At 42.7% G+C, this 16,580-nt stretch overlaps 1 protein-coding gene across 5 annotated transcripts in view; it reads left to right on the top strand.

The window, feature by feature from the left end:
* The window catches only part of arhgef19 (Rho guanine nucleotide exchange factor (GEF) 19), a 66,212-nt gene that overhangs the window by 26,139 nt on the left and 23,493 nt on the right, over positions 1 to 16,580 (top strand). For all 5 annotated transcript variants that reach the window (XM_084332859.1, XM_084332857.1, XM_084332856.1 and 2 more), the window contains one exon: positions 15,207 to 15,934. In XM_084332859.1, the coding sequence (XP_084188985.1) occupies positions 15,229 to 15,934 (706 nt within the window). In that variant the 5' untranslated portion in view covers positions 15,207 to 15,228. The remainder of the gene's footprint in view (positions 1 to 15,206; positions 15,935 to 16,580) is intronic.

Raw genomic sequence — 16,580 nt, 5'->3', positions numbered from 1 at the left:
TCACGGACCTCCGTTATACTCACCTCCCTAAACTCACGTCACCTCAGAACATCCGGGTCACGCGGCACCAGTGTGACAGATCGGTTCGGACTCCTCTGCGTTGTGTATTAAAATCTGATGTCCCGAGGGGGAGTCGAACAGGGGAGCTCCCGCTCCGCAGGCGACGACATAGACCGCTGCACTAAGAAGTGAATCCACCAGGTTTCGATGGTATCCCACCGGAGCTGTACTTGACCTTTTGGAAAGAGTTGGGTCCATTACTACTCGAGATGTTCCAACAAGCCATTATGAAAGGGAGTTTTAATAGAGACATAAGTACAGCAATTATCACACTGATACAGAAAAAAGGAAAGGATGGAAACATCTGTGCTAACTATCGTCCATTGTCCCTTCTTAATGGAGACTTAAAATTATATGCCAAGGTCCTCGCACGACGTCTAGAGACGATACTGCCAATATTGGTCCACCCAGACCAAACTGGATTTGTTAAACAAAGATTTGCATCAGATAATTTAAGACGACTGTTACACATTATTGACAAAGCTCCAAAAATATCACCATGTGCAGTGTTGTCCCTTGACGCCGAAAAGGCCTTCGATAGGCTGGAATGGGAGTACTTATGGCACACCATGAAGAATATGGCATTTGGAGACACATTTATAAATATGCTCAAAATCTTATATCATAATCCAACGGCCATGGTTATCACATCCAATCAGTGTTCCACACCCTTCCCTATCAGACGTAGCGTCAGGCAGGGTTGCCCCGCCTCCGCATTATTATTTGCGTTATCTCTTGAACCCTTGGCCCAAAAAATTTGAAATTGTGCCGAAATAAAACCCATAATAGTAAATAACACCTACCATAAAATGTGTCTGTACGCAGACTATCTGTTATTATTTCTTGACAATACACCACGGTCCCTACCTGTAGTCCTAGACACTATTAAACATTTTAGTTTTATTTCAGGCTACAAGATCAACTTGAATAAATCAATTTTACTTCCCCTAAATACAGCAGCAAGTAGTCCCCAACTACATACAGAAATACCAGTGGGCTCTGGTTTCAGATATTTAGGTATAGATATATACACATCCATTGACAAAATTGTGTCAAAAAATTACAAGAGCCTTAAGAAGGTAATATCTGACGAGTTAAACCGTTGGTCACTATTATTAATCCCATTTTCAGTCAGGCTTTCAGTAGTCAAGACCCACATTCTCCCTAAGATCAATTTTCTGGTAAGCATGATTCATTTACCGCCACCTCCAGGATTTTGGGAGAAGCTACAGGGACTAGTATTCAAATTTATATGGCGTGAACAACATCCACGAATCAGCAATTCCACACTCCAAAACAGTAGGAAAGCAGGAGGGCTATCTGTTCCTAATTTTGAACAGTACTATTTTTCTTTTATGCTCAGACCGTTGCTAAGATGGTTCAATAATGATTCTGACATACCATGGGTGAATATGGAGAGGCACATTGTATCTCCATATACATTCAAAGATATACTATTTTCTGGTCTATCCCCAAGCTTTTGCCGTACTAAATTCGGCCCAATTATAGCACATTCAATATACGTCTGGAAATATATTGCCGAAACGGGACAGTGGAACACAAAATGGCACATAGATACCCCTATTTTTGATAACAACTTCTTACTGTTGGGAGGGGAACCAGTTACATTTCCCAATTGGCAAAGACAAGGTATTCACAAACTATCTGACATATACAGTGAATACGGTCTCAGATCATTTCAAGAGCTCAAACAAATCTATAATGTCCCTAGTACATCCTTCTTTTTTTATTTACAGTTACGCACTGCAATGCGCACTTATGGTGTCCCATGGAATCAGCCTTTACCAGGTCACCCTTTAATGAATATAGTGAATGGCATAAATGTTAAAAATGGTTTTGTTTCTGGGTTATATAATAAAATACAAGGAAAACTAAACAGAACTACAGGTAATACCACTGTCTGGAACATAGATTTAAAGAATTACAATGCCTGCATAAATTGGCAGAATGTATGGGATAATATTCCACTAACCTCTCGTAATTATAATAACCAATTAACTCATTACAAAATGATACAAAGATTTTATCTGTCACCCAGGAAACTCTGTCAAATAAAAATATTACAAAGTCCTCTATGTGCTTTATGTCCGCAAAAAGTTATAGGAACATACATACATATGATGTGGGAATGTCCAGGAGTACTCGCTTTTTGGGCCAAGGTTGCATTATTTCTCACTAATATAACAGAGATAAACATACCTTGTTTGCCACACATTTTATTATTAAATGATGATTCATCTCTAAAATTAACACCTCACAAAAAGAGAGTGTTTCTGGCCGGTTTAACGGCAGCAAAGAAAATGCTCGTAATGAGATGGAAACCACCCCATAGTCTCAATATTTACCGTTGGAAACTGTCCTTCTACGAAGTATTGAGATTAGAGGCATCCAGTGCTAGAGCACAGGGAGCAAGGACAGAATCGATCCAAATATTACTTACTGCGGCCCAGAAGGTAAAATCAGTACTCCACTAGGTTGAACACTTGTACCTTGACACCAGAGAATGAACAAAAATCATGTTGCTGTTGTTTCCATTTATCTTTTCCATTTATCTTTTCCTTTTCTGTTTACTGCTATAATTTGTTGTGGTTGTTTCTAAATTGTATTGTATTTTTCCCTATTACTTGGTTATCTAACAAACATAATTATGATTTCTTTTCTAATTAAGAGTATCCTATACATGTATGCATCAAGGTTTCCCCCTCTCCTAAAATGTCTATGCAAACCCGGGGGGCTGGGAGTGGGGTTAAGAAGCGACCTGGGCTGTCTCGCAGCCACAGGACCGCCAGAACGGAGGAAAAGACTGTCACAACTGCAACAGTCAGGCTACACAGTATATGAATATACTGACAGACAATATATACTGAAAAGACACTTTTTATGCCACTGTGTGAATTAATATGAAATGCTGATGTGAATGTCCTTCCTCTGAACTTGTTTTAAAAAAAGACAAAATAAAAAGTTGGTCACAAAAAAAAGAAGTGAATCCACTCTTAAGTACCGTACCTATGTGTCTATTAACCCTGTTATGGGGAAGTGAGTTTAACTCGCAGCCCGCTTACTGCCACAGTCACTTGTCAACACCCCTGTTTCTGTGACTGTGGATATACTCACGGACCTCCGTTACATATATACAGTATACAGAGAGAGAGAGACCAGCAGAAATAGAGCAAGCTCTGCATCACTTGTTTCAGAGGGTCATCCCCACCCCCCCTCCTAACATCAATGAACACAGGACCCCATCCCCCCCTCCCCACCTACCGCCACAAGATCAACCACACGGACTAGGATCCCCCACCCCCCCTCCGGACATCACAGAGCCCCCCCCCCTTCCCACAGAAGAAGAATCCTACCTTTATCTCAATGATATAGACGACACAGCAGATAAAAACGGACTACATATCTTTCATCTTAATGTAAATAGCCTCAGGCACAAACTGGCAGAAATAAGAAATCATTTCAGTAGCGGAAAGGTAAACATACTATGTTTCTCAGAAACCAAACTGGACCCATCAGTAACAGACCCGGAAATTGAATTAGTGAACTATTCTTTAGTCCGCAATGACAGGAACAGGCATGGAGGAGGTGTCTGTATGTACATCCATCAAGACACCAAATTTATTAACCGTACAGACCTAGATCATGAGGCTATTGAAACTGTTTTTGTAGAAATTCTATTTGAAAGGGCTAAATCTGTTCTAGTCGGCACAATTTACAGACCGCCAGACCAAAATGGCTTTTATGACGTGTTGGATGAGTGCTTAGCTGGAGTTGAGGATACAGAAATGATTCTTATTGGGGATTGGAACACGGATATGCAACAAAAAGATGCACCCGTCTTCAAATCCTACAATAGGTTTTGTGATCTGCACGGCCTCAGCCAACTAATCACACAACCCACACGTGTGTGTGAGTCAACTCAGACTACCATTGACCTCATCCTGACCTCTGACAAGTCCAAGATCGCCAATAAAGGGGTTATAGCATGCGGGTTAAGTGATCATTATATGATATTCTGTACCCGCAAAAAGCTAAAACAAAAGGCTGGCTGTCACAAAACAGTCACATCTAGAGACCTAAAAACCTACTCTAGCGAGGCCTTTAACCTTGAACTGGAGGGTCTGGACTGGTCAGATGAGCTCAATGGTACACTGGTTGAAGAAACATGGCTTGGCTTCAAAACCAAATTTTCAACGATACTAAACAACATGGCCCCCCTAAGAACCACCAGGGTAAAAAATCGCGCTGAGCCGTGGATGCACGCTGAAATACTGACCGCTATGAAAACCAGAGACAAAAAATGCTCTGAGTTTCGTAAAAGTCAGTCAAAGCTTAACATAAGCACGAGCAGTGAACTCCAAGCCCACGTGACTGAACTCAAACTGCAAAGAAACAGACTAAGAAATGATGTAAACTCCATGATCAAAACAGCAAAGAAAAAATTCATCAATGACAAAACCGAGGAAAACAAAAACAAACCGCGTGAACTTTGGAAATTACTCAATAACCAACTAGGCTGCAGTAAAAAACTTAAAACCAGATTCTCAAACATAAACATAAAGACGGACAACACGCTCATCACAGAAAAGCTGGATGTAGCCAATTACTTAAATAGTTTCTTCACAAACATAGCCACAACACTGGTAAACAAACTACCCTCCCACTCAGGGCATTATGGGGTAGAACACATAGTAGCTTACTACAAAAACCTAGGGGTCCACAAAGACGACTTCAAACTGGAAATGGTAACAACAGATGAGGTACTCAAAAAACTGAGCGCCCTCCAACCTAACAAGGCCACTGGCCATGACAACATCCCCTCCAAATTCCTCAGAGACTCAGCAGCCGCCATCACCCCAGTCATCACACACATAATAAACCTCTCTATAAAACAGGGACACGTCCCCAAGGACTTCAAAATTGCGAGAGTGACCCCTCTGCACAAAAAAGGCAGTAAATTAGACCCAGGCAACTACCGCCCTGTTTCTATCCTTACCTCCATCTCGAAAGTCATGGAAAAAATTGTATACGAACAGGTCGAAAAATACCTTGCGGAAAAAAATCTAATCTACGAATTCCAATCTGGCTTCAGAACATCCCACTCCACTGACACATGCCTTCTCTATTTAAACGACCACATCAAACAAGAGGTGGACGCGGGCAAATACTGCGGCATGGTCATGCTGGACCTACAAAAGGCCTTCGACACTGTCAATCACACCATTCTGATTGACAAGCTAAAAGCAATTGGTTTTGATAGTCTATCAGTGAGCTGGATGCAATCCTACCTGGAGGGGAGAGAGCAGATGGTGGAGGTAAACGGTACCCTATCCCCCCCCCTCACAGTAAACTGTGGTGTTCCACAAGGAAGCATACTAGGTCCGCTACTGTTCCTAATTTATGCAAATGACATGTCGTCAGCTTGTGACTGCAACTTGTTCCTGTTTGCGGACGACTCAGCCCTGCTGGTCTCTGACAAGAACAAATTACAGGTTGAAAAAACCCTCAGCTCAGAACTAAGCAAAATCTGCATATGGCTCGCTGATAACAAACTATCATTACACATGGGCAAAACAGAGTCCATTCTCTTCGGTTCAAATAACAAACTCAGCAAGACCGACGGCTTCTCAGTTACAGTGGGTGACAATATTGTCACAAGGAAAGAAGATATTACCTACCTGGGTTCCATCCTAGAGGCAAATCTTTCCTGTGACAAAATGGCATCCAATGTAATAAAAAAAGTCAACCAACGAACTCGTTTCTTGTACCGGATCTCCTCACTGGTAAACAAGAATACCCTGAAGACTCTAGCAGGAGCACTCATTCAAGGGTACTACGACTATGCTTGCACCTCATGGTACCAAAGCACCTCAAAGGCGCTAAAAACTAAATTACAAACATCTCAAAACAAACTGGTCAGACTACTGCTTGACCTTACTCCTAGAACCCACCTCACCCCTGCCCACTTTGACAACCTAGGATGGCTTAGAGTAGACGACAGAGTACAGCAACTTGCAATGGGCCTGGTCTACAAGATACACTACACGACCAAGGTACCCATGTACATGTCAAAATACTTCCCAAAGGTCAGTGAATACCACGATCACAACACCAGAGGGAGCTCCACAAATCATGTTAAACCCAGATTCGGCTCAAACAAGGGACTAAACACGTTTCGCAATTATGCCACATCAATGTGGAACGCCCTACCCAAAGCTGTAAAGGAATGTGAATCACTACCCACTTTCAAAAACACTCTCAAAAAACACCTAAGGGAGACTGCAACTCGAAACTGGCCCCTGTAAATGTCCGAACACAACCCCCGCCAATGTACAGTAAATTACCAAGTATGGTCTTGTCAATAATCCAATGTACAGTGTTGTTTGTACAGTTGTACAGTGTCCCCCACCCACCCCTCCTACCCACCCCCCCCCCACCCACCCAACCACCTCCAATGTACAGTCCAATGTACAGTCCCATAATCCAATGTACAGTGTTGTTTGTACAGTTATACAGTGTCCCCCACCCACCCCTCCTACCCAACCCCCCCCCCCCCCCCCACTCCTACCCGCCCCCCCCCCCCCCCCCACTCCTACCCCCCCCCCCCCCCCCCCCCCCCCCCAACCACCTCCAATGTACAGTCCCACCCCCACCTACCCAATCCAATGTACAGTTTCTACGCCTAATGTATATACTCTTTTCTTTCTGGACTCTTTTTGTATCACAAATACAGTACTGTAATTGCAAATCTGGTATGTCATAAATGTATAGATGTAGCAGTACTGTCTATCTGTATGTCATGTATGTCATATATGTTACGATGAATTGGAAATGGGGGACCCTGGTGTAAACAAGACGAAAGTCTTTCTCTGGTCTGCATCCCCTTAACAATTGTATGTATTGAGCTGTACTGCACTGTACCCATTCTGCAATCTGTTAATAAAGTTTTCATTCATTCATTCATTCATTCATTCATTCAGTTTCAGTTTAAACTTTATTTAAACAGGGACAGCACACATTAATGAACATAAAGTAAATGTGTGAGACAGTGTTAGCCAAAGCAAATGTTCAACTGTTGTCCCTGGGTGTGGTGTTAAAAACTGCAAAAAGAAATAAAGCATAACATATATGGCATACAGGTCATTAAGAACAGGTTAAAAACACATCATGCAAAATATATACATCAGACATGTACAGACAATGTACTGTACAAACAAACAATAATACTACATTAGGTACAGGGGGTCCTACTAATCACCACAAAGTACCAGAAAATACCCTAAAGTACCCCAAAGTACCACAAAATACCCCAAAATACCCCAAAGTACCCCAAAGTATACCCTAAAATACCAAAAGTATCACGAAATACCCCAAAGAACCTCAAAGTTCCCCAAAGTATACCTCAATGTACCACAAAATACTAGCTCAGAGGTAGAGCAGGTCAACTAATGATCATATGGTCAATGGTTTGGTCATTGGTTTGAATCCCAGCTCCTTCTGTTCACATGCCGAAGTGTCCTTGGGCAAGACACTGAACCCCAAATTGCTCCCAATGAGTCTGGCTGCCATTGCTCTGTGAGTGTATGTGTGAATTGGTGAAGGAGAGGCCATTTTAAAGCTCTTTGTGCAGGTAGGAAAGCATTATATATGTGCAGTCCATTTCCCATTCCAAAAGTACCACATACAGTATTTTCAAAACAAATGTTTATTTTAATATATTATAATGTCCAAATGTACTAACATCTGTATTGAACACTGGGGTATTTTGGGGTACTTTGGGGTATTTTGGGGTATACTTTGGGGTATTTTCTGGTACTTTGTGGTGATTAGTAGGACCCGGTACGGGTCTGCATATGGGGTTAGAGTTCTGCAGGGCTGTTGTGTTCACATGTGTAGTTATTTCTTAACCATGTTTTGAAAGTGTGTTTGAATGATCTGTGTGTTTCAATATTGCGGATGTAACTTGGAATGGAGTTCCAGGTCTTGGCAGCTCTCACGGAGAGCTTAATGGAACAGCCAAGTCACCCGGTACAACAGTTCTGAACCTGCTGCTGGGAGTGAACAAATCGGAAAGTGGGGGTGGTGCTAGAGTCCAGCTGGTAATACAGTATGTAAGGTGTGACATGATGATGGCATTGAAGTACAGTGTTGCTGCTTCAATGTTCAGACAGTTTCTGATGTATCGGAAGTTAGATATATTGAATTTGACTGTTCTCGTGACTTTTTTTACCTGTTTTTTGATGAATGAATGTGAGGTTGCAGTCTAGGATGATACCAAGGTATTTGCATTCGGTCACCACAAGACATCTGGATCAGGTGTGTTTGATGATCTTGTCAATCACTCCATTCTGATTGACAAGCTAAAAGCAATTGGTTTTGATAGTTTATCAGTGAGCTGGATGCAATCTTACCTGGAGGGGAGAGAACAGATGGTAGAGTTAAACGGTACTCTATCCCCCCCCCCTCACAGTGAGCTGTGGTGTTCCACAAGGAAGCATACTAGGACCGCTACTGTTCCTAATTTATGCAAATGACATGTCGTCAGCCTGTGACTGCAACTTGTTCCTGTTTGCGGACGACTCAGCCCTGCTGGTCTCTGACAATAACAAGTTGCAGGTTGAAAAAACCCTCAGCTCGGAACTAGGCAGAATCTGCATATGGCTCGCTGATAACAAACTATCATTACACATGGGCAAAACAGAGTCCATTCTCTTCGGTTCAAATAACAAACTCAGCAAGACCGACGGCTTCTCAGTTACAGTGGGTGACAATATTGTCACAAGGAAAGACGAAATTACCTACCTGGGTTCCATCCTAGAGGCAAATCTTTCCTGTGACAAAAAGGCATCCAATGTAATAAAAAAAGTCAACCAACGAACTAGATTCTTGTACCGGATCTCCTCTCTGGTAAACAAGAATACCCTGAAGACTCTGGCAGGAGCACTCATTCAAGGGTACTACGACTATGCGTGCACCTCATGGTACCAAAGCACCTCAAAGGCGCTAAAAACAAGATTACAAACATCACAAAACGAACTGGTCAGACTACTACTTGACCTTACCCCCAGAACCCACCTCACCCCTGCCCACTTTGACAACCTAGGATGGCTTAGAGTAGACGACAGAGTACAGCAACTTGCAATAGGCCTGGTCTACAAGATACACTATACGACTAAGGTACCCATGTACATGTCAAAATACTTCCCAAAGGTCAGTGAATACCACAACCACTACACCAGAGGAAGCTCAACAAATCATGTTAAACCCAGATTCGGCTCAAACAAGGGACTAAACACGTTTCGCAATTATGCCACATCAATGTGGAACGCCCTACCCAAAGCTGTAAAGGAATGTGAATCCCTACCCACATTCAAAACCGCTCTTAAAGAGCACCTACGGGAGGCTGCAATTCGAAACTGGCCACCGTAAATGCCCAAACCCCCTCACCACCTATTATATATATATTTTTTTTTGTTTGACAGGAATGTTAGATTTTATAATGTGAATTTGTATATTTGTATAAATTTTTACTTTGTGTTTTGTTTAAATTTTTATTCGTATTCTTTGTTGTACATTTGTAATGTATTTTTTTTGTCTAGGACCCCAGGAAGACTAGAGGCTCTTTCATGGGTCTCTAATGGGGATCCTTTAATAAACATAAACATAAACATAAACCTCCTAATAGACAGTCTCCTCCCCACCGCATGTATATATTCCCTCCCCGCCGTATGTATATTTCTCTCCCACCCACCCACCCCCTCCAAATGTACAGTCTCCACCCCACCGTATGTATATTTCTCTCCCACCCACCCACCCCCTCCTAATGTACAGTCCCCTCCCCATCATATGTATATACTCTGTCAGGATCTAGGGGTAACAGTACTGTATATTTGAATACCGTTTATGTCACAAATGTATCAGTACTAAATACCTATATGTCCCTATACCATAAATGTCATGTATGTTGTGTATGTCATAAATGTCTATATGAATTGAAAATGGGGGACCCTGATGTAAACAAGACAAACGTCTTTCTAGGGTCTGCATCCCCTTAACAATTGTGTATTGAGCTGTACTGTATTGTACCCATTCTGCAATCTGTTATATAAAGTTTTCATTCATTCATAGTCTTCTTTGCATTCAAGTGGAGGCAACAGTCAGTGAGCCATTGAGTTACCTGCATCATGGTTGTATAAATCTCTCTGAAGTCGACAGGGCTTTTTGAACCCGTCGGCGGAGGAAAAAAGGATTTAGAATGTCTCACAAATGCTCAGGAAGTCGCGCTATTCAGAAATCTGTAATAATAGAAAAATGACAATTTCGAGTGCTTTGACATGTAATGTATGTCTCCTTACTTGCTAAACGTAATACGACTTGTAAATAAGTTTAATTCTTGCTAGATGGTATGATTGTAATTATCTCCGTTTGCGAGGAGAACTACAGCGCGTCACGAAACGCACATACATGCACGCGCACACACAAGAGCAGCGTGTGCGCTGTGAATAGGTGTTACACCCTGCAGAGGCGTGAGACTGAGAGGTATCAGAGCCTACCCCCCCATCCAAATTCTAAACAACAGATTGGCTTTTCATAATATGTATGAATTATCTCTTGCAATAATATCCACGGGACTCGACTTTTTGCAGTTGTTGTGTTTGTGTGTGTCACAAGAGCCAGGGCCCCGTTCCCCGTACCTGGATAACTGAGTTAGCCGGATAACTTTCGGTGAAGTCTGACTTAAGCCGGACTTTCCGGCTCCCCGTACCTGGATTATCCAAATCACCATGACAGGTTTAAATTCAAGTTAGCCGGATCAACCATCGCCACGCCCCCGCAAAGAAGTGACAGCCCGTTTCCTGAAATTATTCCCACAGTCTACGATCTGCATTATACCATTCTGAATTACGTTTTTGTGCTCCATTCTTCCAGAGGGGGCTTTTGAAATGTAAAATAGACCCAAAATGCTGATACTAAATTCACTTTGTCCTAAATAATGCACGTTATATATACCGTGGCGCTCGCTCGGTGCGATGTACACATTATGTGGTTATTTTAATTGTAACTGGGATTAAGATGTCTGATGAGATGCGCTGTTTGACGGATTTGAGAAATTGAATGAGCCGTTGACGTCACATTAATGAATGAGGATAAAGAAATAAAACTTCATTCAAAATAAAGAATATTCTAAACACGGGTCTCTCGTTCATTAATGTATAAACAATGAATTTATCCAATCTGGCACAGTGGCGCAGCGGTAGTGCTCAATCCTGCCAACCCAGCGACCGGTGTTCGAAACCCTGTGTTTCCAATATAAATTTTTGGAATATAATATTAATGATTATACGCCAAAGTAGCCTGGTTTTAAGTTAAAATATTATAAATCTACATGCATTGAGGATGTCATTCTTTATATAGCTCTCAACGTGCACCAAATTGAATTATTCCTATATTGCAAAAAGAAGGAAAAGACTAGGGTTTCGAACCCCGGTCGTCTGCGTGAAAGTCAAAAGAACAACCCGTTAGACCACAGTGGAGATAAGTAAAAGATCGACCACACATCAATCAATGGGTAAGAGAGCCGTATCGTAATTCTGTATAACAGTTTAACTAATTATTTTCGCTAGCAAGATCTCATTTGATTATTCAATCCAGCAGGCAAGTTTAAAGAAATATAATCTGATTGATTGAGGCAATGAGGGACTTAAAATTAGCCTATAGATAACGCATTTAACTTGTCGGCGAGGCGATTGAGCCGTACTGCAATATGTTACTAAAGTTTTAAATCAATTAATCAATCAATGCCGCTAGAGAATCAGGATCTCTGCTCTCGACACTTGCTGCCTTCTCGGCTGAGGCGGGCACGCGCACTTATCCTGGGTCTCAAGTCTGGCTTGAGTTAACGAGACTGAATCCACCTTCGAGGAACAGGAAAATCCCGGCTTCAAACATCGGGTTAACTGAATCTGGATAATGACATCTTGATCGACTTAGTTGAACCAGGTACGGGGAACGGGGCCCTGCTTAGGATTGCACTTTGTTTACAAAAATGTAAACAAAGTGCAATACCGAAGGAGCACTTTTGCCTAGAGGTCACTGTTTGACAGCATTACAGACTCTACCTTTAAATGAAGACTTAATTGAAACAAAAATATTGAGTCATGTGAGAATGAGTTCCATGACCAGCATCCAAACACACATGCACCAGAAGGATTATTTAAGTCATATTATGGAATTGTTAAACCACAGAGCAGAAGAGTTTATTTAAATCAGATCATGGAGAGGTTTACCCACGGAGCAGAATGGTTTATTTAAATCAGATCATGGAGAGGTTTACCCACGGAGCAGAATGGTTTATTTAAATCAGATTATGGAGAGGTTTACCCACGGAGCAGAAGAGTTTATTATTTAAATCAGATCATGGAGAGGTTTACCCACAGAGCAGAAGAGTTTATTTAAATCAGATCATGGAGAGGTTTAACCCACGGCGTCCATTATATTTGAGCACCACTGTGTAACACTTGACCAAGCCTGTGGAATCCTCTGGCAACACTAAGCCAATTTTCAAACAGCGAGTTATGTCCAGTCATCCATATATAATTTCTGGGCAAGTGGGTTGTTGCTGAATTGGTTTACAAAACTAAAACACCAGCAATATTAAGCTCTTGTCCTGAAGAAGTCTTCCTGTGTTCTGCTGTGCCCTCTTCTATTACCATTTAGATACAGTATACGGTGGAATTACAACCTATAACCCAATTCATATGTTTTTCCTATGATGTGAGGGAGCTCATCATTTTATTATGTGATTGTTGTTTTTATAGATTGCTATATGACTATATCTGACTCCCTCCCCCATCTCCTCCACGTGGATTAATAATATAAACTCTCCAAAATCTCAAGACTGAAGTACTTAAGCATTACATCACGCGCAGGAGTGGGTTGTGACAATTAGACCATGCCTAGGGGTGGTCGTTAGACCCCCCTAGGCATGGTCTAATTGTCAGAACCCACGACTACAAGTGGTGTAATGCTTTTATACAACTGGCACATTCATCCAACCTTATTGCTATACAATAAACACACATTAATTGAAGATTTATTGAAAAAACCATCCGCCAGAAAAAGTAGTTCCCACCAAAAGAAAGAAAGAGAAGTTGCCTCCATGTGGAAGCAGCTCGGAAGTGCATCCAACTGTTCTCAGTAGGACATCCAACAAACTAACACATCCAACTGTCTTTCAACTAGGCATCCAACAAACTAAGACATCCAACTGTCTTCCACCTAGGCATCCAACAAACTAAGACATCCAACTGTCTTTCACCTAGACATCCAACAAACTAACACATCCAACTTTTATTTAGTTTTTAACCTACTTTCTATAGAACTTCATTCTTAGATGCTTCTATAGAAAGTAGGTAAAACAAATAAAAAAAAAAAGTTTTCTTTGCCCTATAGGAAAAAAAAGTTTTCTTGGGGGGGGGGGGGGGGGTTCTTTGCCCTATAAGAGTTATTCTTTTTTTTAAACCTACTTTCTATAGAAGCAGCTGGGAGGTGCGCTGTTTTAAGTGAGCGTGGGTTATTGAATTGATTGATTGATTGATTGCTAATTTTATTACTGTACACCTTGTTTCCAACTGGTTAAGTTTAGGCCCTCTTTCGAATTTGGTTAAGGTTAGAGTTTGGAATCAGGGCTGGTGGTCTATCGCCCTGCTCTAAAGACAAACTCTAACCTTAACCAACTTCGAAAGAGGGCCTAAACTTAACCAGTTGGAAACAAGGTGTACAGTAATAAAATTATCAATCAATCAATCAATTAATTCAATAGTCCATGCTCACTTAAAACAGCGCACCTCCCAGCAAAATTGCAATTAATCAATCAATCAATTTGCGCGATTTTTATTTTGTTCCACAATGACTCATGACCCATCAATTACATCATCCAACATTGTTTAAGCAACTAAGACATTCGCCGTGACAGAATCGTTTTTCATTTAGTCTTTATGACCCTATCACCATTATCCTTTCGTAATGTTTCCTGTCCGGTTTGTCCGCCATCTTGCTTTAATTCCTAAAACCACGAACGTGCATTGATAGTGATGCAGTTGTGGGCGGGTCCTGGGACCAAGAGCGTGGGTTATGAAAAATACCCACGTGTAAGTTGACTGTTTCAGCCAATCAGAATCGAGAAATTTGCATGCCGTTGTATGATTGATTGATGACATCAATCAGCACATTCTGGAGCTGCTCCTTCTGCAGTGAAAGAGAAAGGTTGCCTTTGTGGACTCATACAATTTTTGTTCGGGCACAAACAAACAAACAAACAAACAAACAAACAAACAAACAAACAAACAAACAGGGAATGCATCCCAGGTCCTCTGTACTGCTCACTGGCCTACTGTCACCGTGTGCCACAGAGCTGGACTCCATCATTCACTGTCAAGTACAATATACATGTGCAGAGACACTTTATTTGTACAGCACTGTGTGACCCAAGAACAGACCCTCACAGGGACATCTGACAGTAGGATATGGATACCTGTTCAATACCAAGTATATTCACGTTTTAGCAGCATGGTGTAGCTGCAGATTTAGAGGAAGGTGCAGTGAGTAGCAGTGTACCGTTGTACTGAATGACTAGCAAAGAGTTCAGTTGTGAGTCACGACTCCTGAGGCTGTGAAGTGGCACAGCGTTGCACAGACGTTGTACAGTATGTGTGTCTTAAGTACTGCCAGATTGTGCAATACTGGTTGGGTATGTAATATCAGAAAAGATAGTAGACGATAAGGTTGTCTGTTGATGATATCACCCAGAGGCTCTTGGCTCACTCTATAACTTCGGGAGAGACTTGTTTGTGGCCTCAAAGCTATAGACTGAGTTGTCCCACACCAGAGCTTCACGTTTGAGATCGTATGCCAATTCTGGGTTTTTTTTGTGCATGAGTTTTTCCTTTCCTCTTAACATGCAAGGGCCCACATGTGGACGATTTGCCCACCGGCACTTTGGCAACCACTAGTGGCTCGGTGTGCATATTTTATAATACAATATATATATCGAATTGAAGGCTTATTTGTTGCCTGTCGATAGCCTGTCGAGATTTGAACATGAGTTTTTCTCTCCCCTTCCGCAGCTCCCGTGCATTCATTGATGCCATGCTCCCAGGCTATGGACTCTCGCCTCTCCCTGACTTCCAGCCCCACCTCCACCACGCCTTTCATTGCCGAGGAGAGAGCCCCAGCATGTGGATCCCCGGCTCAGGCGAGTCCCCGGCTCTGAGCGAGTCCCTGAGCGACGACGGGCCCCTCCTGCGACCGTGTCTTCTCAAGCATGTGGCCGTGTGCCAGCAGGAGACGCTAGCTTTCATCGAGCTGCAACCAACGGCGAGCCTGAAAACCAATGGCCTTGCTTCCCCAGTGCTGACCCTGGACATGCCGCACACGGCCCACTCTCTGAACGGGTTCAAACACACTACGACTGCACATAACGGCCACTGTAAAAGCGACACTGAAAGCGACAACGAAACAAACTTGAATTCTGACTCTCGGGCACAGGAGGGGAACGACGAGCTCGAAGGCCAGAACGACACAGACACTGACGCTTCTTCCCCTGAGGGAAAGACTGAGAGGTCGGTTACCGTGACGACGGTCTGTCGTCCCCTCCACGCGGCCCTAAGCCTCCCCCTGTCACTCCCTCTATCGTCTTTCTATAAAGACAGAGACTCCTGGGATTCTCAGTTACCCGGCTCCCAGTCCTCTCCCGAGGGTCCTGAGGGTCCTGAGGGTCCTGGGTTCCAGAGCCCAGACTCTCGTCAGCCTCAGAGAAGAGCGTCCCAGGGTTCCCTGAAGGAGAAGTCCATCCGTAAGTACAGTACAGTGCCCGTTCCGGTCTTCTGCTAGTAGAAATGGACCAAGTAGGTTTTACACATCCTGTGTATGTTCTATTGAACCATTAACTCATTGACTGCCACGCTGTTTTCCCATCTTTAATATCTGGCACCAGCGTTGCAGACCGTTTTAACGATGTTTGTAGACCCATCGTATATTCCATATTATAGCTATGGAGACATACTATGGCTCATTTGAAATGCTTATATTTATACTCCCAACAGGGAACAAACCGTTTGTTTCTACAAACATTCGTTCCTGCACAATCCCAGCCTATATAGTGGCCATTTCCCCAAAATGCATGCACAGTGAATTTGCAAGAAGGAGGCTGGGAAGCGCGGCACTATGAGGAGCCAGAGATAGCCTCAGTCGCTTGCCAGCTCTTTCGGCCCCGCCTCTGCTTTCGATCCCTCGCCGCGTACGAGGCCTCTTTGTCCGGGGAGATGATGTAAACAGACCCGGTGTGCCCGGAGGTCTGACGATGTCGTTCGGTCCATCGAAGAATATGGAAATATCCAGTAATCCGACATGTGAACCAATGTCCAGTAGTTCTTGTCTTGTGTACAAAGGGTCAGCGTGAATATACTGGGCGAATAGATTGAACATGAGTAATGCAAATA

Source organism: Notolepis coatsorum (genome assembly GCF_963971535.1).
Source record: "Notolepis coatsorum genome assembly, chromosome: 17".
Classification (NCBI taxonomy): Eukaryota; Metazoa; Chordata; class Actinopteri; order Aulopiformes; family Paralepididae; genus Notolepis; species Notolepis coatsorum.
Note: the sequence above shows the minus strand (reverse complement) of the source record. Positions and strands in the feature narration are given on the sequence as shown.